This window comes from Lutjanus erythropterus, chromosome 4 (assembly GCF_056507025.1).
Source record: "Lutjanus erythropterus isolate fLutEry1 chromosome 4, fLutEry1.hap2, whole genome shotgun sequence".
Taxonomy (NCBI): Eukaryota; Metazoa; Chordata; class Actinopteri; order Lutjaniformes; family Lutjanidae; genus Lutjanus; species Lutjanus erythropterus.
The window spans coordinates 8,051,139-8,078,914 of NC_139320.1; the positions used below are offsets into that span (position 1 = coordinate 8,051,139).

Consider the following 27,776-nt stretch of genomic DNA (forward strand, 5'->3'; position numbering starts at 1 on the left):
CCTCATTTACTTCTATTAATCAATCACCAACAGTTCATCAGGGGTGATCTGGATCACTGCTGTTACTGTTTGGTTTCATGTGCAGCAGTAAAATATCAGCTCCACATCTGGCCTGGCCATGTTGGCTTTAGTTACTTAAACACACCGGTATCTCTTCTTGTTCTCTCTCTTTCTTCCCTCCTACATAAGAACCCTCTGACCTGAGGATAAGCATGTCAGACTCTTCCAAGAACCAGCGGTTCAGGATTAGTTTTCTCCAAGTCTGAGCTCAGCGAAAACTGAGATCTGTTTAATCAACAACTTTCCAACAGGAAAATATGACGCATCGCCATTTTTGTAATTACAATGAAGTCATATAGAAAAAGAGCAGGCAGTGTTGGTGAGAAGGGTTGGCTTCACGGAGAGGAAGATGAGTGGAGGTGTGTGCACATGTGTGAAACAACCCCCCTCCCCAAAGTAATCAGTTAGATTGATTCCCTGACCGGTGTGAAAGAGAACAATTTCCCCTTCAACCCTCCAGGACAGATTGGTCTAATCACCGCCTTCATCACAGTGAGTGCACTCGGAGCATTACTGCAAGAACAGCATCTTTCAGCAACCACACAGCGCTCCAGAGTGGCTCCACTTCAACCAAGAACAAAACAAGTACGAGAAACATGAATAAGCTTTAAAAATGCCACATTAAAGCATCTGAGGGCTGTCATTCATTATGTCACGTCATCAACACTTTTACCCTCACAGAGCTTTCCATATGGCACGTCTTCAGGAGTGAGTACATGCAGAGATCATTGCTACCTTTCCACAAGGACACCGTAACCCCATTCTCTAATAAAACTGCAGCAACACCTAAGTGGATTATAGAGCACAAACTGTAATGCAAACGAGGATTGATACAGATTGAGCCAAGGTGAAAATCTATATATAGTACTTGTCAGTCAGTAAAATAATACGCAAGGGACAGACCAAAGTGATTTAATTCACACAGGATTTAAAGCCGGAACCATTTATTGATTAATCACATAGCCAATCAACAGAGAATAATCAAGTCAAGCCAAAAGGACAAAAAATTCTCTGATTCCAGATTTTCAAATGTGAAGATTTGTTGCTTTTCTCTGATTTCTGTGTTACTAAAGAAAGTGTCTTTGGGTTGTCGACTGCTTATTGGGCAAATACAGGTTATGGGCGAACCTTGCACACTCACAGCCACGATGTAGGCAATATTCCTTATTTAAGCAGTGTTCAATATGACAGTCTTCTTCGGGGTATTGAGTTTGTTCAGTACCCTAAACAAGAAGATACTCTGATACCCTACGAGTGTGTAGTCATTTTAAAGGTTATCACTGTGGTACTGACTAAAGATGTTCTGATACCATTTTTTCCTTCACAATAGCTGAACTCTGCGTATCAGTCACTCTGCGATACCGAGTACCAATCTGCAACCAGTGCATTGAAAAATGTATATATGCATGTATGTGATATTATTGTATGGCCTGGCTCAGGTTAAAAGGATACTGCTGAGAAGTAGCAGGGGCCTGTTTCAGGGCTAATAAATTGTGTGATATCTGATTGGTGCATAAACTTGAATACTCGCTGGGACATTTCACATTGTATCATGGTTTTGAGTCACAGATCAGATCATTTTTCGGATCCCCTCCAAAAAAGGGGTGGATTTTAAAATGCGTTTAGTCTGCGCTTCACAGGTGTGCTGACCTGTGGGGGATGATCCGCACAGACCAGGGAGTAACTATGTTCCTTTGCACCACTTGTACTCACCTGTATAGACCCTTTTACAACCGACATCATCGAAAAGCTGCGCAAGCATTTTGGCAACAGAAGTAGCGGTCTCCCCCCATCATTCAGATGAGTTATCAAGCTGCAAAGGTTGAATCAAACATTTTACCAGCGCCAAAATCACCAAAATGCCTGTTTGTTGAGTATATGACACTTTAGAATCGATATTCCGGTGGTCGATATAAGTTGTTCAAAATTCTGACAGCATCATGGGCAACCGGTGGCATCTACGGCTGCAAGCTATTAAATGTGTTGACTGGACAGAGACTGCGATTAAAACTGCTCGTGTTTGCAGCGGCCCAATGACAAGCTGTCGCAGTCCACCGTACTTCCGTTGCCAAAATGTGAACGCAGCTTTCTCATTGATGATAAACTGTAAAAGGGTCTATACTGATACTGGTATCAGACCAAACCTAGTACTGACATTTGGTTTGACACCAGTGTAAAAAAATGTCAAGTCTTGAGTGGCTCCTCTCATCAATGGGGTCAGTGAAATCTATTCAATCAATTCAGTTTGACATTTAATACTTGAGCTGGAAAGTCGACACACAGCAGGTTTACCTTATTATTAAAGATGCTCGTCAGCCAAATAGGTTCTAGTGACTCTTCTGCATGTGAGATTTCAGTCTTAAAATTAACACAATACTTTTTTCATTTAAGTTTCCAAAAGGAGATTTTTCTGATGCTGTGTCACAGCAGTCCATATAAAAAAATGAACAGAACAGTAAAAAGTGAAATAGATGGGAGCTTACAGTAAATCAGGGACCAGCTATTAAAACTGTTTATTTAATACCAAAGCTGACAAGAATGATCATTGTAAACCCTTGTGAGTTCATTTGGGACCACTCAGGCCAATCCGCGTTAATGCCAAATCATGCCTCAAGGGTACTGTGGCATTAAAAGAAGTGGTTAGCAGCCCCGGTCTGCTCAACCTATTTGAAATGTGTCTGTGGACCAAATATTCCATCATTTCTCTAATAACATCTCTGTGTTTTTTTTTCCTTCACTCTGGTACGACCACATTAAATCTTTCCAGTGTGTCGGCTTAGCCTCAAGTACATTTCCCAGAAGATTAGATCAGAGGAACCAGAGGTGGTCAGAGCGAGAACGCTTCACATACTACGAGAATGAGTTCATGCACAGTCAAGGAGAGTTTCTGAAAGTGTTGCTCACACTTCTCATGATATGACAAAGAACTGTGTTATAGAAATGCATGCCAGTAACGGAGGCTCTGTGGAGCAGCACATCATGGCTGTGGCTTCATGACTGCTGTCACATTTTATTCAGTTTGCACCGCCTGGCCTGTCAGAAGCTGTGAAAACATATTTCATCGCATACACGCGCGTTCACAGGGCCGCAAAAAGAGCAATACTGGTATCTAAGCATTGTATGCAGCTCTGAGAAGTATTTTTCTTCAATGAAGGTAGCACTATTTTCTCTCTCTGTTCAAGTATGAGAGAAAATAGTGCTACCTTCAATGAAGGTAGCACTATTTTCTCTCTCTGTTCAAGTATAATGGTTACGACAAGTCATGCCAACTAAGTCTTCCTTCAGGTTATTTCTTGCGTAACTGACCACATCATGAACTGCATCAAAATTTCTGTGCACCAAAGTTTTTCCAGGAAAAAGCAACCAGAGTCTGAGGGTTCTGGACACCACAGTGCTCTCGTTTGCTATCGTTTGAATCAGTTTTGTCAGTGCACTAATTTGTTACTTGATATTTCCATGTCTTAAAGGGTGGAAAGCTGCCAGCAGAGATCATCTAAGGCCGCATTCACACAGAATCATCCTGATGTCATGCTGTGGTGGCCAGTCACGTAAGTCAGTGATCAGCCTGCGCCACAGTCAGCCCGGAATATCTTTGAAACCAGCCGCTATCCAGGCAGAGTTCATGGACCAAACACAGGAACACAGGAGTGGATTTTCACTCCTGTCCCACCTCACTCCCACGAAAATACTCCTGTTTTGTCCCAATCCCTTGACAGAGTAAAAAAAAAATTTAAAAATCCTGTCCTGTCCCAATCCCTGAAAAATCATTCCCGTCAATCCACCATCCACACACGATATTAGCCTGGCCTATTGTTAATAGTTGACTTTATTTTCTGTCCCGTCCCAGCCCAGAAAAATTGGCTCCCATCCTGCGACAATCCCACAAAAATCCTGTGTCCCATAGGATTCCCAAAAAATATATCAGCCTCTAAAAGAAGAAGAGAGCAGCGGTGGTTTTTGGTGAATAGAGTGAGCGGTGTGGAGAGAAAGTTGCTCAATCAGACAACACATTATTTTCTGATTTTTTTTCACAGCGGTTATACTCTAAACACAAATTAACACCCCCGTCCACCCCACACAACCCTGAGGCTAATCTCCACAACGCCTGATTGTGTACTGATTGAGTACAGCTTTAGGCAGCCTGGTTCCGGACCACATCTCCGTTTTGTTCAGCGATTCAAACAGGTCTGGTTTTGTGGTCACTGATGGCTGTTTTCTCTCCTTGGAAAACAACTGAGCCAATCAGACATTTGTAAGTAGGATTAAGAATGGGAACATCACCCCCGTGACACAGCCAGAAAACTAATGAATGAAACAAAAAACTTCAACACGCACGGATGAGATTGAAGCAGTTATACTGTACAGTAGAGGTTGTTGTAAATTGGTTACAGAGCCTTAAAAAAATCTAAAACTGGCACTATTTTCTTCGATAAACATTACCGATGTTAACTTCCAACTGGTCAAGGGAGATGGCCGCCCATCCAGAGCCTGGTTCTGCTCAATGTTTCTACCCATTGAAAGGGAGTTTTTCCTTGCTGCTGTTGCCAAGTGCTTGCTCATGGTGGGAGGTTTTCGGTCTCCGTGAATAATACAAGAGTATAGTCTAGACCTGTGCTATGTGAAAAGTGCCCTGAGATAACGTCTCTTTTGATTTGGCGCTATATGAATAAAATTTACTTAACTGCTGCTTAGAACTGCTACTGCTTTGACTGAAGATTTTAGCGACTGGGCAAACTGACTGGTCGGGGCAAAATACCGAATTTCTCCTAATTTCTAAAGATTCTCTCAAGTCATTTGCGTTTATGAAACATTTATGAACTACTGAAATGTTTATCTGAGGTACTACAATGTTGTGTAACAGCAGCACAGCATGAGAAGAAGTCATAAAGTTTGCTAACATTAGCCACCATAAGCTAGTGGTCATACCAGACCATGTAAGGGTACAGCAGTAAAACCCCTGAGTGTGCTGAATCGAGCAAGAGTTCACTTTATTTCCCATAAATTCTACTTTTCATTTGAAAGAGGAAGAAGGTGCTATTTCGTCTTTCAAAAGTTACAGTCTGGCTTTAAAGTAGCTTTAAATCCTGCACCAAGAAGAGCCTTAACACATCTAAAAAGAGCTTATAACATATGTCCAAAGTTATTTACAGCATACAGTACAGTCTGCTCTTCTATGAAAGCTTAGAGAAATCTAAAAGATGCAGCTTGGTAGGCTACTATAAAGCTTTCCACTCGATACCACGATGAGAGCACTGCACAGACTGTGAGGAAATCTGCCTTCCTAAGTCCTGACTGTGATTCAAACTGCAGAAAATCACTGTAATACTCTGAAGCTATACGATATTTATGGAGCTTCGCTACACCTCACTCCTCTCATCCTCTCAACCAAAATGCATTCTCCTCGCCAAGTCTCTGTGGTGGCTGCAACTTTTAATTCACTATTAGTTAACTATGAGGAAAAACGTTGGTCAGTTTGTGATTTTACTGTTTTGCTTGACAAACAAAGGCGTCGCCACTAAACTACCAGCATGGGACGTCACGAAAGCACGCAAGAGCTGCAGACAAAGGGATGCCCAAAACTATGGTTGACGGTTGCTATGGAAGGCTGATGGTTTACAGCCTCAGCAAAGGCCAGGGAGTCAAACCCACCAGTTAATCAATGACTGCCTTTCGCCGAGCCAGGGGCCATCAAACAGACGCACATACCAGAGGGAGATATGGGGCTGGTTTGAAAGGAGCACGCAGGGGAGGAGGAGAGGTCTAACCCGCATTCCCGTCATGTGGGAATAACTGTCTGAACAAATAAAAGGTTGGAAGAGATGACTTGGAAGGAGTGATCACATGTTTGAACCAGTCTGACGCCAGTGTGATGCCACGATGGAAGATATCTGGAGACGGCGGTTGCTCCTGGGCAGCTGCTTAACACACATGCTTTTGAGGTTATGTTATGCTGCTAATTCATTTCCAATGTGGTTCCCATACAAGAATCCAGTGAAAAGGTTGTGACCTACCAAGGTATTATACAAACTGTGATCAACTGTGATTGTATTTTTGTTTATTTGTTTTTTGGACTATGATTTTGTAAAAATAAAATTATGGTCCCCAGGAGAGATTTTCTCATACCATTTTTTCCTTCCCTATACCATTTCCAATACCTGATCTCTGCATGTCAGTCGATAACAAGTACCAATATCATGCATTAGAAATATATATTATTAGTATTTTAAAACAGCTTTATACATTATGCTAAAGTAACGCATAAAGTAAGGGTCCTGTTTGGAGGCTTCTAAATTACATAATATCAGATCGGCGCATAGAATCACATTCTCACGGATACCTGATCCAGCATTTTAGGCAGTATCAGAGGCATTTTCGATACTGGTATCGGTATCGGTATCGGAAGAGTAGTACAAGTAATGTTCCAATATGATAAGAGTATCAGCTGATATGCAAAGTTCAGGTATCGAATCGGTGAGCAAAAACTGTATCGGAACATCTCTAGTTTAAAGAACCATTAATAGTACTACAAAGACTTTAACATCCATATAATTATCATAAAAAGAATGTGACTTGTGTTTAAAAGCACAATAACTAAACAACTATCTAATTCAATTTGTGATGACAGGTTTTGGAAGGTTTTGAAGAGCTTCTTAGAAGAAAATACTCTTGAACTTTGTTAACATAAATGTGTTAAATGTTACTTGGGACTAGGGTTGTTCCAATACCAACCAGTTATTTACTTTATCCCCAGACACATTTTTCTCAAGTTCTGTATTGGAGTTATTTCACTTGATGTTATTGAAGAATAAATGTTCAAAATTCCGAAGTTTTGACTATTTTTTAAATATACAAAATATCTTTAATTACCAAACACATATCCTGGCTGAAGAAATGGTACCCATTTATACTGTTTCCAAAGATGGTTTTAAAAAAAAATGATCAGCTCGCTTGACAAATGGTATGTTATACTGTCACGCAACTTTTTTTCTCAAGTTGCCATCCCGGGGCTGTACGAGAAATGCAAGGCAGAAGTTCAAACAGAGCTGTCAGATGTGGACTATTATGCAGCGACAATGGACTTGTGGTCCAGTTGGACAGCGGAGCCCTACATCAGTCTGACTGTCCACTTCATTAATCAGGAGTTCCAATTTAGAAGTCGCTGTTTGCAAACAGCATATTTCCCAGAGGATCACACAAGTGAGTGATGTACAGCTGCTCTTATTTATTTATTTATCATTTTTGATAAAAACAAATATGTTTAGTTTTGCTGTAAAAGATTTCAGTTCTTAAATAAAAGGTTGAATGACCTGTTTGTCACTCATTGTTAGTTACTTAATGTAATTATGAAGCTAGAATGTTCCATTTTAAGATGGAGAGCTCAAAAGGTTTGCTTATTGCCATTCAATTCACATTTGCACATGATAGAATGAAACATGTACTCAGGTCCCAGCACAATAAAAGCAAGCAATAAAAGATAACAATAAGAATATCTCTAAAACACAGACAGAAGCCATACTTGTAAAAAAAGAGGTAAGATCAGTGCAGGTTAATTGTCCACAATACGGCAGCAGTGCAGCACAACATAAAGTGCTATTCAGGTCATCTGGTGAAAATTTCTGTATTTTTTCATATCACAATATATATCGCAGGGTTTAAAAAAATCGCAATGTCAGTTTTTTCCAATATCGCGCAGCCCTAATGGGAACATCTTTATTTCAAAGTACCGTTAATAGTACTACAAAGACTTAAACAGACATGTGACTAACATGAAATAAGAATGTGAAACATGGTTAACAGCATGTGACTTATTTGATTTATGGTGACGGGTTTTTGAAGGTTTTCAGAGAGGTTCTTAGCTGAAAATAACATTGAACTTTCTCAACTTTGACGTGGCAAACTTAGGACAAGGGTTGCTCTGATACCGACCGAGATTGGAAATGTATCTTATATCACCTAAAATGCTCCAAAATGGGTCCCTGCTACTTCCCAAAAGCATTTTGTACGCCAAGATTTTCAGACTTGGGACTAGGGCTATTCTAATATCAGTATCAGAAATGCCTCCAATATCACCTAAAATGCTGAATTGGGTATTAGCGGGTACAAGAATCTATGCATTGATCTGATATCACATAATTTAACAGTCACAAATTTTGACCTTGCTACTTCCCAGCAGCGCTCCATACACCAAGACTTCCAGACACAGCAGATAAAGCAGCACTCCAGCAATTTAGTGCTGTACTTTCAGAAAAGTAGGGTACACACGAGGCAGAAGATCAGCCAGAATCAAAGCAGAGGTGGAGATATGCTGACTTGTAGCCCCCAGCATGGGTCAAACATTCAGACACCATTAATCCTAATGTTCCAATAATGTAACTGGTTAATATATTTTGATATTTTGATTCACTCCAGAGCCACCAGATACATTACTCATTTATTTTCCCAGTCAGAGCTACAAACACACTGAGCTTCAGGTGTACAATATGCATCATGCCCCTTTAAAAACACACTGCTGCTCACATCACCTACATCCCACAGACCAGATGCAGCATCCAGCAGGCTGTCAGCTGCTGTCTCTAGTGGACGCTCATCACAGCGGTAACGTGTCGGAGGCTGGTTACCGCTTGTCCGAACAGATGTTCCCTGCCCCCCCCCTCCTCCTCCTCCTCCCCATCTCCCTCCCTCTCCTCCTTTTGTCAGAACAACTAAAGCCAATCCCCCTGCTGTTAAACATGCTCCCAGAGGCAGATGGCTGCAGGCCTCAGGATCAATCAATATTAAACCAAACCTTGTGATCAAGGCCTACATGTGATTCAGAGGTGGTCTGTTGCTCCAAGTGGCCGAATTTGGCAATTTTTCCTTTTAATATGCAACACAAATCAGTAAATTTTCAATTTCTGTTCTTGTTGCTGGGTGCATCTGTGCATTAAGGTGTGTTACTGGTGAATAATCACTGAGCATAAAACTCAGTTATGTTTTTTATCTTCATCCACAACTGTGCAGCACTAGTGTGAAAGCAAACTGGACATGTGGAACAAACACATTCTACATGTAAGTTGTATAAGAATTCTAAAAGCTGAACCAGACATCCAGCAGGTATCAGAGCTGATGCTGATCTCCCTAAGCAGATCGAGTATCAGCCATATGTGACTGATCCACATTAAAGGGTTAGTCTGGGTTTTTCGAAGTGGGATTGTATGAGGCACTCATATACAGTCAGTGTATTACCTACCATAGACCGCGGTCAGAACCCCCAGTCTGGGTGGAGGAAGCTACGCAATGTACCGCTGTGGACAGGGTCAACAACAAAATGTATTTCAGCCATCTGAAAAACCGAACACACGAGTTGCTTGCCTACTGCTGTCTAAATCGATTGTGAGACATCTGCGTTTTCAAGGGTTATTATATATTCACTGCAATCACACAATAATACAAACAAACTAACCAATCAAGGAAGCATAAGGCAATCAACTTCCATATACATACTGGCAGTTTCCTGTCAGAAAAGACTGTCTGACAGCAACGTAAAACAGTAAAAATTCTAAAGGCTACTCCTGTCAGTTCCTCCAGGACTTCACAGGCTTTTTTTGGGACTGTTGTGGCATAAAATTCCCAATTTTGAATTTTTTTTTTTTCTTCAATTATTCATTAAAAATCCAAGGCATCTTGTTCCAGTGAGAATAAAACCGCTCTCTGTTCTGAGAGTTCCAAATAACTTTACAAAAAAGGCTCAGGATTACAAGAACATCTAACAAAATATGCTTTATTTGTAAATGAAAAAGTGCACCTGGGGAGTTTTTCACACAGAAGCAAAATCTTTTTGAAGCTCAAACTCAGTCACAGAGCACTTAAGTGATATTAAATAATAAAACACTGAGTCTGGTTGAACTGGTGGGACTTACAAAAGGTTGAATGATTAGGAAAAACTGCAAGGTAGCACAGAATTCACAGAGGTTGGTTGAATTTGCGCATATTGATATGATCGCAATATCACAGCTTCCTGGAGTACATTACTTAGGTTCCTACACCAGGACCAGCCACCATCTAGGTAGTAATACACTGACTGTGGACAAGTACCACATACAACCCCACTTAAATCCCTTTAAATACTTATCTTCAGAATACTGTTGGTCAAGTGTGATCATTTTCACTATCAGTCACAATCTTTCAGTCACAACAGGCCACTGGCTCAATTTGAAGTGCCATAGCAATCCCTGGTTTCATTTTAACTTCCATAAAACTGATTCCAGTGACACCCATGCAGTGAGGGATACAGATTTCATGTTTTGGAATAAGAAAGCATTGATACTGTATCTGTACTACTTGGTATCTGCGGATACCCTGAGCTGACGTATCTGGAGAGAAAATGTTGGGTTGCTGCATCCCTAATCTGAATAGGTCAGCATTGCTTTGACAATAATTAAATCTTTAACTGGGCGAACTGCCCTATTTTGACAGTGTCCAAAGATAAGACTGGTATTTCTTGGGGAATTCAGTGTGAAGGCCTGCAGTGTGAACACAACCACACTCAGCTCAAGGAAGACACTGGTTTATTTGTAGTATTTAACCACCGTCTCATTCGGACACATTGCCTTGACCTCAGAGCAGTCAGAGGATGTACGGTCAAAGACTGTGTCAACACAACAACATGCAGGAACACACACACCGACCCAGCATATGCACACCAGCTGCTACCAGCTCCTTTCCTCTCCCTGTCGTCCCTCACACGTCTGACCGGCGCTCCGGGCCCGCTGGGAGCCCACATCACATTCACAGCAGCCTCATGACTGTTTGCAGAGGGGCTTCTCTCGGACTCCTCACATCCTCTCTTTACAATGGGGTCAACGCAATGTGTCAGAGATGACAGATGTTGAGGACGTGGAGAGAGAATGACCACGCTTCTGGAGCAGTGTGTGCAGCACAATGCCTCAGCGAGAGGGTCCTGGGTCTGAACTGTCTAATATGATCAGAACTCGTGGACCCAATGGCCTCTGAATAAGCAGAAAGGAAGGCTCTGTTCTATTCCAGTAACGAGCCCTGGTTAGGTCACATTGGCAACCAGGAATAGCAGTGTAACAGTAGACAGACACAGTGAGGAGTGCTCATGCCAGGCTGGATGAGGGTATCTGCAGATCTGGCAGACTTGTATATGTTTGTAGTCTATAAACAGAACTCACATGGTGGCAAGAGGAAAAATTAGTGACTGAGTGGTTGGAGACAGCAACATTAGGGCAGGTGTTCATGCTGCATGTGTGGAACAACATACCAAACTCTGTTCAAAAATTTGGCAATTTCGAATTTTCATGCATTTAGACCACATGTGTTTGTCTTGAAGTGTTACTTAAGTGACTAAATAATGTCAGAAGGGTATTCAAAAAAATCAGTATGTGCAGAGTGACAGACCAAACTTCATTCAAAACTCTGGCAGGAAAGCAGGGTCTTGCATTTAGACAGATACTGAGGTAGAGTGAAGTTTGTGACTGAGACCAAACTCTGTTCTAAAAAGTCATCATTTTAGTAATATGCTTGTCTTGGAAGTGTGATTTCAAGAAATCGTTAATGTTAGAGTGGTATTTCATTTGTGGAGTGACAGATCAATCTCTGTTTAAAAAACGTGGCAATTTAGAATTTCTTGCATTTAGGAGCAGAGGTGCCTGAAGAGCTGCAGGGAGCTAAGTTAGGGCAGGTGTCCTTGTTGCATATGTCGAGCGAAGACCAAACTCCGTTCAAAAATTTAGCTATTTAGAATTTTCTTGCATGTAGTCAAATGTCCTCATCTTGCAGTGCGACTTCAACTACTTCAGTAATGTCAGAAGGGTATTTCGAAAAATTCGGCTTATAAAAACACCCCCAAGCACGTTTTAATGTAAATAAAATCAGACCTTTTGTAATGCTAGCATAGCTAACAGTCACCCACCGGGTTAAACTTCAGTGGATGACCAAATTGTGACAGGGAAGAACACAATAAAAACCTAATTTTTATAAGCCTGAGGAAGTAAGGTTTGGTATATGTATGCCGAATTAAATACAGCCTCCTGATAATTGATAGAAAGCTATAAGTAATGTTCTATTACATGTAGTTCACCAATATGAAAGTACAGTGTTAAGTTTGTCGGATTTTTAAACGGAGTTTGGTGCAGGGGTGCATTTTGACCAAAATGATTAAAAAAGAACAACGAATAGCCACAAAAGTCACATAAAGTAGCGCATAAGGAGCACTTAGGTGCACTTTAAGTAACCCTGTTACTTGTCTCCCCACAGTCCGTAACTTTAATGACAGCATTAACCGGCTACCACTAATTACAAGCCCGGTAAGTGCTGAAAGCAAACACCACCACAACCACCGACTTAAAACCACCCTTTAAAACCCTGCAACCAGCAACCAGTGAAGACAAACCAACTTACTTTAACTCCAGTGAATGAAACTCCTCTCTCCCTCCGTTGTTTTCATCGCCTCTGCTCCTTTAAATGAAGCCACGTGTTTTTGTCCGTTTCTGCGAATTATTGTGGAACAACAGGAGCGTTTATGGGGTTTTTGTCCCGACGCGCTTTTGTTATGATAATCCTAAAAGCCCATAGACTCTAATATATTCTGCTGCAGATATGTGAATGTTCACAAAGGCAGCTGTCTGCTTGGCCACTTGTTAAAACACGTCTGTGTCTGATCCACTGAAGCGTTGTTGGTATATCCCAGTTCATTCAAACCAGTGCGGGAGTTTACTGTCCATTGTCTCCTTCCGCGCTTATTCACGCAGTAAAGACGCTGTCTCTCACAGTGCTGCTGCTGCTGCCGGCCGGCCGGGGTCTCCTGGAAGAAACAGCTGGCTCACAGTCATCCCTCAGCCCGCAGAGAGAGAGACAGAGAGAGGCTGGGCTGTCAGAGAGGAGGAGGAGGAGCAGGAGGAGGAAAAGAAGGTGGAGATCCTGAGTCAGGGCTGAGCAGAGAGAGAAAGAAAGAGGAGGAGGAGGGGGGGGGTGTAAAGACAGAGACCCCACTGAGGGGACACATCTTAATCCGCAGTAAAGGAATTTTATTGATTATGTTAATGCCAGACTGTGGCTTGAATTGAGTGCACTGATTTGGCAACATGTGCTCAGATTAAACCTGCCCAGGCAATAAAACTGATTCTGACTGAGAGCTGCCTAGGTGTGGCTCTTTGATCACTGTATAAAGGAACAAAGGTGAAGTCTGAAGTGTATTTGAAAGCCATAAAAATACACATTGAAGGGAGTATAATCAGGACAAGTGTTCCCTCCAGCCATTAATCTGTGCAGTAAATATTATGATGGATTATTTGCTTGGTTATGATGATATGTTTATTTGATTGTTAGTGGCTTCTATCATCACCAACCCCTGACTAAATGACATTTCTTATGGATGTTTCATGTAATATGTAATGATAACAATAACAGTACATAACAACTACAGCTGAGCAATTAATCTCAATATGTCCCAATGCAATTTTCAAATCGTGGGAGTCACAATATCTGTTAAAATGATAGTTCACCCAAAAATGAAAATTCAGTCATTATCTACTCACCCTCATGTTGATTGAAGGTTGGGGTTTGTTTTTTAGTCCACAAAACACTGCTGTTGGAGAATCTCCCAAAGAATGGAAGTGAATGGTGACCAGTTTTCAAACATAAAAAAACAACAGGAAAAAAATATATAAAATGCCTCCATATGCCTGTCTGGTGTAATCAAAGTCTCCTAAAAGCCCCAACATGCCAAGGTGACAAAAAAAAATATTATTTACACCATGTTTTTAGCCTGAATCTTCACTGTAGATTCTTAGCTTGTGGTTCCACACTGTCTGAACTGTGTGTGTGTGTGGTGTGACGGTGTGCTGACTGTATGTCATGACTTTAGGAAAACTTGGATTATGCAAAACAAGCAGTATGGAGGCATTTTTTTCCAGTTATTTTTTATTTTTACTGTTTTATTTACTGTTTTCCTGTGAAACTCCAGCAGTGTTTTGTGGTCTGGCAAAATAAACCTGAAGGTGAGCAGATAATGACTGAATTTTCATTTTTGGGTCCCTTTAAAGCCAAAACACCATTTTAAATTGTGATTACCTCACCTACACATCATGTTCCACAGACTTAAGAAAGCATACTTGTTTGGTAAAGATCCCTGCATAAATCACACCAGAACAATTTTAATATATTTTCCAATGAAAATGAGAATAATAATGTAAAAAAAAAAAAAAACATCATTCCCTCTAATTCTCACAAATTATATCACAATTGCGATATCAGTCAAAATAATCACAATCAGATACTACCTCAAAATCTTTTTCTTTAAGGTCTGTATCTTAAATAATAAGCTAAACTTTAAGAAAAAATATTTCATTAGTTTTCTTTGCAGACATGAATGAAATGCTTAAATATCAGCCTGCTGTGTGTATATACATATATGCAGTACATGCACATGTTATGATCAAAAAGGGCTCATGACCACCCATGAAGCCTTGGTGATCCCTACTGGGGGTCACTGCCCCAGGTTGGGAACCAGTGTTATATAAAGCCAGCATTCCCACTGAAAAAAACAAACAAACATATTTTGTAAAATATGAAATAGTTGGGAGGGACTTAAAGTCAGTAGTGGAGGAAATATTCAGGTAAGAGTGAAGAGCAAATATACTTCATTACAAGCAGAATTCTGGTTAAAAGTAGAGAATTATTTTTGACAAAATGTACAAAAAGTGTCTGAAGAAAAATTGGCCCAGTGAATATTGTAATATGTCTATAATATTTTAACTTTGACTGGCGTTTCATTGTACTTTTATGTATCAGTTGGGTCACTGAGACATACTTTTGCATCATAAAGCGGCTCACTGCTGCTCAAACAAATCACAGAGGAAGTAAAACTGTCCACCATACAACTGTTTGCCATGGAAATTCATAGAAGTTTACATCAGAGCCTCAGAGGCAGCGGCGTGCGTTAAAGAGACAGTACTCATCATTACTCACAGGATGTGAGCTTCCCTCTCTGCTGCTGTGTAATCACACACTGCAGTGTTATTTCTCATTCTCCCACAGGTGTTCCCCTAACAGCACACTCACCACATCCTACATGAGCTGAATGTCCCTCCCTGCACACACTGTCCTGTGTCCTGCATGGCTCTGAGATGTATGTTCAGTATGTGCACAGGAACATGTGTGTTGTCTGTCAGTGTGTCTTTTTGGTATTTCAACCTGGACTCTGGCTGGGTAACCTGAGCGGGGACACAGGGCTATTTATACTGCCCCCCCCCCCCGCCCCAGACAGATCCCACTTTAGCCCCAGAGGGGGTTTCAGGTTGGAGAATGAGTGTGAGGGTAAATCAGAGTTCACTGTCATGTACAGTGGGACGAGCTGAGGAAATAGTTTTGGTTAGTGTTAATGAGGGCTGATACAGTCTTACAGCAGGAAGAGGATCAGACAGTAACGGTTTCGCAATATTTTTCTTACCACTCCCATCAGTTATATGACTAATACATTGTAGTCAGAGGTGGTAAAAGTACACACATTATGTACATACTTGTGTAAAAAAATACTCTGGTAAAAGTAGAAGTACTGATTCACACTTCTTTACTGCAGTATAAGTGAAGTACAGGCTCTGAAATGTGCTCAAAGTATACAAGTAAAAAGTTGTCCTTTGAGGGACATTTGAACCAGCTGTGTCTCTGCAAAACTAACTGAACCTCACCTTTTCTTCATGTTCGAGTCTCCGTCTCTGTCTGTTCCGTCTTGTTGTGTATTTTTGTGTTGTTTTCACTATATGTTTGGTTATGCTGGTTTTATCTTGTCATGTCTTTTACAACATTTTCATCTTTTTACATCTTTTTCGTCTTATTACACCTTTTACGTTGTTTTTGTCGATTTCACTTTGTTACGCCTTTTACAAGATTTTCAATTTGTTATGTCTTTTATGTTTTTGTCTTGTCACGTCTTTTAAATCAATGTTTTTGTCTTTTTACGTCCTTTTCGTCCGATTACACCTTTTACGTTGTTTTCGTCTTGTTACATCTTGTTATGTCGTTTTCATTTTGCTGTCTTTAACAAACCTTTTCATTATGTTACGTCTTTCATGTTTCCATCTTGTCACAGTTTTTACGGTGTTTTCATTTTGTTACATCATATGTAATTTTCATCTTATGTCTTTTACAATGTCTTCTAACATTGTTTTCGTCTTATGTCTTTTTTGATGTTTTCTTCTTGTTACGAATTTCATGTTGTTTTTGTTTTGTTTGGTATCTTACAACTTTTTCCTCTTGTTACTTCTTTTATGTCTTGATAGGTTCTTTTCATCATGTTACACTTTTTTACATTTAGGTCATTTAGGTTGAAAACAGTCTTAAAGTTGGGAAGGTGGTGTGCAACAATGCAAAATAAAAGTAATGAATAGTCCACCTCAAATGCATTAAAGGGATAGTTCCCCCCAAAATGAAAATTAAGTCCTTATCTACTCACTCTCGTGCAGATTGAAGGTTAAGTTTTTTGGGCAGCCAGGGCTTAAGGAGACTTGAGTTACACCAGACAAGCAGTATGGAGGTACTTCATGTGTCTTTTTCAGTTGGTTTTTCCGTTTGAAAGCGGGTACCATTCACTTAAATTGTTTGGGAGATTCTGCAACGCTGTTCTCCTGTACAGATATAGGCTAGATTTTAATATCATACTTCTGTAAAGTGCAGTAAGTAGACTTGTTTGTACTTAGTTACTCCCCACCTCTGATTGTAGTCCACTTTAATGTTCCCTACAAGATAAGTGAAGTCCAGAGGATGCATCATAGTGAGCTACGACTAGACGCTGCTGTGTGTCATGCTGTCTGCTTCTGTCTGCTTCTGTGTTTCTGACTTTGTTAATAAAAAGTCTTTTGAAGGCTTGGACTCGTCAGCGTTACTTTATAGAAAACCAGGCAGCAACAAGTCTTTATTGTCACAAAGTGCTTAACAAGCGTTTAGCGGTAATCCGCCTGGATTTACAATATAAATCAGAAGAGCCGGTGGAGGGAAATCCCGACAATGAAAGGGGCATGTACTGTAAAAACTAAGCCCGTTTGTTCAAAGCGGGTTGAGCTGATGTTTTAAGGGGATAAAGGTTGGTCGGTTTGATTCAGCCTATCAGAGGGAAAACATGGGGAGGAAAAGGGCTCAGATGAAAATCTCAAAATTAACTGAGGAAGACATTAAGACGAGCCACTTTCTGGTTTAACATCTTAAACCATTTACACTGTAAGTGGAGTAGTAACTGGTGACATGATTGGTAGATTAAGTATTTGACATTCAAAATTTGAAAAATATTTAGAATTCACTTTACTTACTCTTTATTTATTATCTTAATGATTCTCGTAGCAAAATGTCATATCCACAAGTCCAGATTTTATAACTCTAATAATCTACATAATTTTTTCCCTTCCAGTAACAATAAGGCTATCAAGACAATAACTTTCTGCACCTTGAATGTTTTATACTCTAATTTGTACAATGAAGAACATAAAAGAAACTGACAGAGATAATTAAAATATCTTGCAGACATACAACGTGGTTACTCAGAATGGAAAAACATTATTATGTTAAATTATGTATAAAGAAGTTTAAAGGTTCACTCCATCAGTTTTACATATGAATTCAGTTTACTGACTCACTCGGGGGAGGCGGGGGGTTATTAAGCCTATCAAAAACAGCTGTATAATATCTTCTGAGGCTGTAGCAGAGCTTGGTAAAACCCCCCCAGAAAAACCCTTGATGACGCCATAATGATGTCATCGGGGTTATATCAGCTTGGGCTTGGAGACTAAATTCTTGACAGACAAACATGATTTGTGGAGTTTAAAAGATGAGTTAAGTGTCTGATGCTCTGTTCCAGAAAACTGGGAACTCAATAATTTCCCACCACCTATTATTGGAATGACTATAATAAATCAATAAATAAATAATAATAAAATAAAAAAAGAAAGTGACATGCAGGGAGGCAGTTATAATTAAAGCTGTTTAATGTCTAAACTGCAGAAACAGCGCCTCCCTGACTAAATGAAACTAAAGGTGTCACAAAATGCCATTAAAAATGAAGCACTGTGATGCCACAGAAGTGCTCAGGCCCACAAACCGTACCTCAAGAAACAAAGAAACTATACAAATACATGTCTTTCCCCTGAGCTGTAGTGATATTTATCTATCTAGATGTTTTTGGTGTGAGTTGCAGAGCTTTGGAGATATTGGCTCTAAAGATGTCTGCCTTCTCTCCAATATAACAGGACTAAATGGCCCTCAGCTTGTGTCGCTCAAAGCACCAAAAAATACATTTGAAAAATTTGACACCAGCGTCTCTCTCCAAAAATCACGACCCAGTTACTCAAGCTAACTCATACACATTGTTGTGAGCAGTTTCATGAAGGAACTACTTGCTTTCTAATAGAAAAGAAAGTAGTTTCTCGACTGACTGACGGGACGATTACTTTCATGACTGGTCGATCAACTGTTCAGTCAGTAAAATGCAAAGATTGGTGGAAAGTGTTGATGACAATTTCCTTGAGACTAAGGTGATGTCTTTGAGTTGCTTCTTTTGTCCAGCTGGCAGTTTGAAGCTCAGACTCTTCATTTGTCACTGCAGATGACAAGGAGGGCAGCAAATTCTCATACATAAGAAGCTAAAGCTAGCAGATGCTTGACACCCATGACTGGAAAATATTTGATCGATCAATTGTCAGGGTGGCTGGCAATCAATATTTTCTTAATCAACTGTTAAATTAAGACAGGTTGGGGGATAGGAAACAAGGAAAACAAGAGAAATGTCCATTTTGTCCTCCCTTGCATTGCACCACATGTGTGACTGTAGTGTTGTAAAGCACACATTGTGCTTTGTTTATGTAAACTGATGCATTTGTAAAAATGATAAATCCCCTGATATTATCCGGCTTTCTCTTTTACAAAATTCCATTGCAAGATTCTTTCCATCACATTATATTAGACTTCCTACTGAGACAGATGGCGTCCAGTTAACCTCTGCCCTAGCTTCCCCGCTTTCCCAGGAGGCTTTGCCTTCTATAAGAGCAATCGTCTACCTTTAAAAAGCCAATTCCAGAGGATAATTTTAGTGAGATTTCTCCACAGTGTCCAATCTAAGCTGCACCCAGGCTGTGGCAGATTGAAAATCAATTCATCTTCTCTCCCTCCGCTTTCTTCAATATCTGCATGCCTGAGCACAGCAAAGCTCGCTCTGTTAACTTATTAACACAGGAACCTTGGGCCGTTCTTCAATCGATAGCTGTTTAAAAGCACACGCTGTGCATTTTATTGAGCAGACCCTCTGGCTCGTACGCTGCGTTTTCATTGACCAGGTCGAGAGCTGATGGGCTGATGTATGGCTTACATTAAGTCACACATCATACACATCAGGACGCCGGTGACATTACCGCTGAGTTCTACAGAAACCACATTAAAAATCTGCTCATTGGCTTCTTACAACTTTCAAGCTGGTTGCAGTGATTCGCAGTGCACTTAAAGGAGCAATACGTGGCAATTGCATGTGCAGAAATGAGTACTGCAGTCCAGACAGTCTATGGTTGGTGCAAGCTGTTTCCCCTCACCCCCTCTTCTCCAGACTCAGTGAAGCTCGGGCAGGCTGCAGGAGCAGTGCAGGGCCGCAGGACGTGTGCAACATCGTAAACTGACAATAACAAGCGACGATAAGCTCTCCGCTGTAAGTTGATCAGCTGTTTAGAACCGGCAGTTGTTTGTCGGTGGAAACTTAAGTCTGTTATCCTGAAAACAAAAAGCCCACTGCTACAAAAATACACACTCTGGAGTTGAGTGACTTCCTGTCTCACTGCCTGCCAAACTCCATTCACAAATTGCTCAATTTAACTGTTATAAATATGTACTCCTTCCGCAAAATTATTACTGATTTTTTATGACTCACAAACAGACACTTTATCATTCGGCAAACATTCTGCCTTAACTTGAACTGTAATTAATAGAAAACGGGCAAACAAAACAGTTATTCCAGCCAGGAGTAGACATTCAAAAGAAGGACACTGCAGCTGTAGTGCTGTCAGAGAAGCAAGTATGTCAACTTTCCTTGATCTCTGATGACATATCATGCACTCCGGGCATAGTGCATTATGGGACAGATGTTCGGGCTGATTCCTACCTTGCGACAGGCGGACAGGCTGCGTGACCTGGAGCCCATCGATAGCACAAAGGTTCCCACAAGGGTGCAGAGTGATCACCCCTGACCGGTTCTCTATGTAGCAGTGCTGGGCAGCCACCCCGGGGCCCTGGATGTTGATGTCCATGGGACCATGACCCAGCGTGGTCCGACCTGCACGAGGAAGGAGGAAGAGTCAGAGTAACATCTGATGTGGTGCATATTGTGGAACTGATCACTACTGTTGCACTGTGGTGATTCAGATTCAGAGACAGATTCATGACAGATTTAAAAGAATAGTTCACTCAAAAATGAAAATTCAATCATTATCTACTCACGCTCATGCTGATTGAAGGTCAGGTTTAGTTTTGTAGTCCACAAAAAATTGTGGAATTTCCCAGGAAATCAGTGTGGCAGAATCTATTAAACAATGGAGGTGAATGGCGACCAGTTTAAAAACAACCAAAAACAACATAAAATGCCTCCATACTGCTCATCTGGTGTAATTCAAGTCTCCTCAAGCCCCAGCATGCCATTCATTTGCACACCCACACCATCACACTACACACTTTTGGGGCTCTTGGAAACTTGGATTACACTGGACAAGCAGTGTGGATGCATTTTATCATTTTCTGACGTTTGAAAACTGGTCACCATTCATTTTCACTGTATGGGAGATTCTGCAATGCTTCAGTCAGCATGAGTGTGATTCAGTAATGAGAGAATTTTCATTTTTGGGTGAACTATCCCTTTTAAGACCGATGCTATTCTAATATGTATGGTCCCAACAACCTCCAACAATAAGGATGAGCTGACAGTATGTAACCTGAGAAGTGAAACCCAGAGCAAAAAAAGTAAAGGTGGTATTGCACCATCATTACCTGATGCTCATTAAAAGGAAAATTCACCCCTTTTATGTGGACATCCAATCATTGTCAATTTTTTCAGAAAGCTGTGTTCTCCTGTTAGCAGTGCCATGCATTTCCCAAGATGCATTGCACAGTAGTGTCTGAAGCCCATGGCCATGTAGCTGTGTATCATCGCCTTAGCCTACAGCTATTACTTTGTTGGCCAAAACATAGTGTTTGGGGACAAAAATAACCTGGCTACTCAGAGGTGGAGACTAGAAATCGAAGCTGAAACAGCCTGTAGTTCTTCCTTAATATCAGTGACATCACCGTGGCATCACTGGATGAAAGAAGAACTTTGCAGCAGGAGAACTTGGGTGTGTAGCACACAGTGAGGAATTTCAATTCAATTAACTACATTTACCATCAACTCTGACTGGACATGCACATGAAAAGTGGTGTGCTTTGAACACACAGTTATGACTGAAGTCGACTCAGACAAATGTGTCAACATTATGACCTCAGACCTTCTTTCATCTGGACTGAGGAGGCCGGACAGCCAGAAAATAAAGTTCACAAGAGACTTTTGGAAGAAAATAAACCTGAAATTATAAAAGTGAGAGGGAAATGTCTCCTCCACATTCCTGGAGGAAAAATTACACCCTTGAGTTTAAGTAACAGTAGTGGCAATGTCCTCCAGAGCCCAGTAAAATGTCCTAAGTGTGAAAAATCAAACTGTCTTATAGACACAGACAGACAGACAGACAGACTGACAGACAGACATAGAAATAGGCAGACTAAAAGCCAAAAGGTCACCAGACAGAAAAAAGACACAAAGAAGTGCCTGCAGCTCGGACAAAGAGACAGACAAGGACGAAAGATAGATATAGAGGTGATAAGAGGGTCAGGTCACCAGAGATCCAAGTGTGTGTGTGTGTGTGTGTGTGTGTGTGTGTGTGTGTGTGTTGTTTTGTCCCTTGGTGAAAGCTGAAAAATGCAACCAAATCGTTTAAAATAAATTCACTGCAATAAAGTCAACACTACAGTAAAAAGGCAATAATGCAATCAAGCCTGGAAGCAACATTTTGATGTGTGATATTATAATTGAATCATATGACAGTGTGTTCTGTAACACTGACATCAGTACACATCTACGTCTCTCTCTGAAGCTAATAACTGGCAGCAGGTGGCCTCACCCTCGGGCAGGGGCAGCAGGGTGATGGCTGTGCTCAGACGGCCACTGCCCAGGCTGACCAGGTGGGGGCGCTCTGCCTGGAACTTCAGCCCCCTGCCAGTCTCAATCAGGTCCAGAGGAGTGCTCTGAAAAGAAGGTCAAAGGTCACAAATAAATAGTTAATTTGAAATTTTTGTTCTGGATAAATTAATGTTGTGTCAATGTGGAATATGTCATCAGAATTACAGAGGGTGATTTTTTATTATTATTTGTTCATAATGGGGGTGAATATAAATAAACCACTTCTTGATACAATTTTTCTATTTTAGGACCACTTAGTGTGGGGATTTTTCCTTTTAATGGTGGTTTGACTATAAAACACACCACTGATTTTGATTAAAGGTCCAGCATGAAGACTTAACCGGCAGAATGTGGCAGAAATGTAATATAATATTCAGAAGTATGTTTTCTTTAGTGTATAATCACCTGAAAAAAGGGGCCTTGTGTTTTTGTTACCCTGGATTGATCCATATATATCCACAGAGGGAGCAGGTCCTCGTCCATAGAGTAGCCCAGAATGGACAAACAAAACACTGGCACTAGACGGGACATTTGTCAAGTTTCATGGCCACCATAGCTTCTTGCAGATGTTTAAAGGTTAGAGTGAGGTGAGCAGTATTCAGTTGGTTGCAATCTACACCATCCTCACTAAATCAGTGATACTCAATTTGCGGCCCACTGGCCAAATCTGGCCCCCAAGAAGGTGGCAGGTGGCTCTCCGACCATTTTATAATTTACAATAAAAATAAATGTATTCACTGTCGTCTCATCTGTCAGTTCTTGCATCAAATTAATATAGGTAATAATTTAAGTTAATAGGTCAGTTAATTTGAAATACAGAATTTCAATTGAAGATGAGTTATGGTCCTTTTAATGGTTATTAATTTCTTCTGATGAACAGTTATTTTTGATGTTTGGCTATTAACTGACCCCTGGTCCTGTGCTATTTTGCAAAAGTGGCGGGCAAAGAAAATAGTATCACTGCTCTAAATCCTACACACTGGTCCTTTAAGTTGACGAAACATGTATTTTGTGTTAACTACACTGTAGTTCAGGCTTCTCAATGACTCCAAGCCTGTGTGTGATACCTAAAATTGGACAATTCCTTAACACTAAGTAAGATAAAGTATCTTAAATCAAGGAAATATGTGCTTGTGTTTTTGTCTGACAAGTTTATATTAGAACATTTCACTTGTGTCAAGCTTTTTTTAAAAACCTTAATCATCTTAATAAGCTATTATAACTTGTCACTGACATTTCTATTTCTGGTTCTGAGTAACTTCATGCTTGAAAGTCAAATTACCAGAATAAAAAAGCTGTTTGATCAGTCCTGACTGTGGAGGAATTGAAATAATCAAAAATAAATACATTAAGAAATAAATGACATGAAATAACATGCCATTAAATCCACCAAATATAATATCAAAATAAATGATTCATTAAGCAAATAAGGGGGCTATTTTTGTAAATATAATAGCATATTAATTTATTGGCATAATTAATTAAATATTTATAATTCATTTATTATTTATTCATTCACTTTTGATTTTGGCAGTGATGATACTCAACAACTAACAAGAACAAAGCTGCTTTATCAAAGTCAGACTTTCTTATTCCAAGCATCTGCTCCTTTCATCTCATCACGTAACTATTTTTTAAAAACTCCTTCATGGCTGCAGATGAAGTAGAGAACATCAGCTGCAGCTCAGCAGACACTGCAACATACTGAGTGTAATCTACACCTCCAAATGTAAAGAAAGAGGTCACATTCTCCGTCTCCGTTTGCACAGCTCTGTCTGGACTATAAATGGCACTCGGTGAATGGGACCTAATCAGCAATCATTTCCTGTCCATTAGCTGAACTAATTGGCTGTGCATGATGTCAAAAATGTGGATATGTAGTTTTATAGGAGAGACAACACTCCTGTGTCTGTTTTACTGCCTCACTAATGCATCAGACGTACCGAAGGAGACTCTGGGGATGAGAAGAGGAGTCTGAATGTCTTCACTATGGGAGGTCATTTCCATAGCTGGCTGCTCTGCCTGTTTACATACTCCTCTACACACTGAGGCAAGTGTGTGTGTGTGTGTGTGTGTGTGTCGTCTTCCCCCCTTCTCCCCCTCGCAGCTAGGCCTAAAGCATCACCATGTGCTCTCAGCTCAGCAAGGGGGAAGGGATGTCGCCATGGCAACAGCGCTCCGCAATTAAGAAACATGAAGCTCCTGGAGGGCGTTCAGCGGGCTAACTTGTCATGAGCACTTTTCAGCGCAGCCATGCCTGAATATAAAGACAATTGTGCTTTTTAGTCTTCCTCTGGTTGTTAAATTACTGCCGGTGGAGAGGTGAGTTCTGCCTGGGATGCAACGAAATGTGTAAATGTTCTGTTTTTCTCTTCGTCTGGTTGGTTTTACCTCCCAGGGTCTGACGTGGATAAACGAATTACTCCTCCTGTTGAGTAACATCCTTTACTCCAAGGAGAGAAAGGAGAATCAAAGATAAATCAATACCAGGATAGGCGTAGTCTCATACATTAATGCAATAATGGTTTTTGGGCCCAAAATCTGACATTAAAAAAAAAAAGATTGAGCAGGTCCTCTTCAATGGAGGCCACCATGTTTCTACAGTAGCCCAGAGCGGACAAACCAAATGCTGGCTGTAAACAGGGATGTTTCCAGACACTTTAGACAGGGGTGGCCCACTGGAGCACTGACTTATGCAGGGTTGGCATGCAACATGCAATGTGCAAATTCATGCGCACTCTCTCTACCTTAATTACTGACAGTATCTTTCTTATTCCTGTGTGTTAAACTTTGTATTTCAAAGCTAAATAGTCATTCTAATTACAGCAAAACAGAGTTATGCCTTGCAAATATAATATAGGCTTCCATACTTTAATTTTTGTCCTCAAAAGGAAATTGTGCCTCTGTTGTACATCGGTCCTCAGGCTGTAAGAATCCTAAATTCATCCGCCACACTCCATCATGAAAAATACTTTTATTTTTATGATTTATTATTTAACTCATTAATGAATTTATTAAGTAGGCTAAATTAACCTTAGAAAAAAATTAAACTACATGCAAAAGAAAACAATTCACATTTAAAAATACTCATCAAGCAGGTGGTTGGAACTAAGGTCCCGCCTCTCACTGGACATATAACCAATCATACATGACAATAATGAGGTAGCACTTAGGGTGGCCAATTAGATTTTAGGGTCGGCCCCTTCCAAGCTTGTGGGAGAATCTAGAGTGGCAGCGAAACTCATGACAAATGCAACAAGCTGTATCTAGAGCCAGTGTTTGGTTAATCTGCTGTGGGTTACTGTAGTTAAACTGACCCTTCCAAGGCCACGCCCCTTTTTGCTCTGTGCTCCAATAGGAGTTGAGCAAGCTTGGTACCTGTGTCAGCTTTCGCCTTTCCTTTAAAAGTCACATATAGTCACATTATAATTCAGCTAATGTTAACAAAATGCTAGCTAACTAGCTAGTGAATGATGGATATAGATTAACTAGCTAGTTATCTAGAGTTAACTAATGTTAGCCAAATGGTAGCTGGTTAACTAGCAAATGATTTATGTAGATTGGCTAGCAAATTAGCTAGCATTTTGTTAACATTAGCTAGCTTAAGCTTAAGATGTGACTATATATTGCTTTTACAGGTCCCCCAGCAACATCTCAAAATTTGGTTTTCTTTTCAACTCAAGCATAGCATATAGCATAAGTACAGGAAACAGGAAACGAGAAGGTACCAAGTTTACTCAACTGTTATTGGAGCACATAGTGAAAATAGGTGGGACTTAGGAAGGGTCAACTGAAGGATGCTGCAATAATCTGGTTTTTAAGGTCCAAAATTTGACAAAATGATGAAGCTGTCAAGTGAATGGATTATATAGGCCCTGGGTGGTTGACTAAAAATTAGAGGTGCAACAATTTGTTGATTAATCAGTTAGTCGATTGAAAGAAAATTAATTGCCAACTATTCTGATAATTCATTGATGATTTTGGTCACTTTTCCAGCAAAAATGACTAAACACTAAATGAAGAGTCTTTGGGTTTTAGACGGTTGGACAAAGGAAGAAATTTGAGGATTTTACTTTGGGCTCTGGGAAATTTTGATAAACATTTTTTTACAATCGTGAAAATAATCAGCAGATGAATCAATAATTACAAGTCCTATTAAAAGTAGATTGGGCTAAATATATATGTCTGTCACACAGAACCCTGTCTTATCAAGTTATGTTACGTTACGATCAACTTTGCACTGCGTTTTAATAAATGAACATGATTTAGCATACTATGTCAGTGACAGTGAAGTGTGGCCTCGTCATTTAGCTTTCACTCTTTAGCTAATTAGTTTCACATCACAGCAAATGATTTTCATTCATTGAAAACAGTTGAACGCTGACTAAAGAACTGTTCGTTCACCAGCGCTGATAAAGCTCCGTGCCAGCTGAAGTGTTAAATGAACTCTGATGGGCGTATTTGCATTTTAAACCCTGCTGCGACTGCGTCTTTTTGTCCCACTTTTGAGCCCTTACATTTTTTATTTCCAACCTGTACGCGAGCATTGACTTGGGCCTCTCGGCTGGTTAGCTAGCCGTGTGTGTCCTAATAGGATTATCTGATTGTGGTGGTGCCGTCGGTGGAGTGGGGTCAAGCCTAAGAGGATTGCTGAGATAGAGACTGACTGGGAGGGCACTGGGAAGCTTTACTGGGAGTGATGGGAGGAGAGGGGAGGTGCCAGTGGGGCAGCACTGCAGGATTCATACTGGCTCATCTGCTGTGTGCTGCTGCTCCCATGTGGTGCACACAGCAACAGCCCGCTCCTCTGTGTCTGAATACATACATGCATACAGTGCAGTGTAATGTGATACACAGTTCTGAATTTGCATGCGTGGTAAAAACTATATGTCTTCTATATTTGTAATTTAAATATATACAATTGGGTGATTTTTACAGCTCAAATCTGTAGTGACAGATATGTTTAGGACAGCATGAATTTAAATCTGTTTTTGTCATGTAAATGTGCTCTTATTCTGGCTTCAGCACATATCTGTGTCATTTTCTTCTCTTTGTTATGCTCATTTCTTTCCCAGATTGGAAAAACACAATCAGTGCATTAATTAACTCATTTGTCATTTAAAAAGTTAAATCTTATATGGAAAAGGCAGGAAAAATAAAGTGGCAGATAAGGCAAAAATAACAGAGGAAAAAATGAACCACCTTTACCTCATTGGTAGTCAAAAGCCACACCTACATCATCTTCACTGTCTGGATTAAAGGACCAGTGTGTAGGTTTTAGTGGCATCTAGCACCTCTTCTCACCCTCCCCTTCCAAGCCTGTGGGAGAACCTACAGTGTGAAAATGTGAAAGGCTGTATCTAGAGCCAGTGTTTGGATTGTCTGTCCTGGGCTACTGTAGAAACATGGCGGTGCAACATGGAAGAGGACCCACACCTTCTGTAGATATAAATGGCTCTTCATAAAGTAACGAAAACAACAACAA

At 40.4% G+C, this 27,776-nt stretch overlaps 1 protein-coding gene across 25 annotated transcripts in view; it reads right to left on the reverse strand.

The window, feature by feature from the left end:
• The window catches only part of phldb1b (pleckstrin homology-like domain, family B, member 1b), a 178,455-nt gene that overhangs the window by 94,693 nt on the left and 55,986 nt on the right, over positions 1-27,776 (reverse strand). For 24 of the 25 annotated variants that reach the window (XM_084716847.1, XM_084716855.1, XM_084716861.1 and 21 more), the window contains exons 3-4: positions 22,233-22,356; positions 20,192-20,362 (exon numbers count right to left, since the gene is read on the reverse strand). In XM_084716847.1, the coding sequence (XP_084572973.1) occupies positions 20,192-20,362; positions 22,233-22,356 (295 nt within the window). Of the gene's footprint in view, positions 1-12,462; positions 12,917-20,191; positions 20,363-22,232; positions 22,357-27,776 lie in introns of those variants that run through there. The other variant, XM_084716866.1, reaches the window with a different exon arrangement.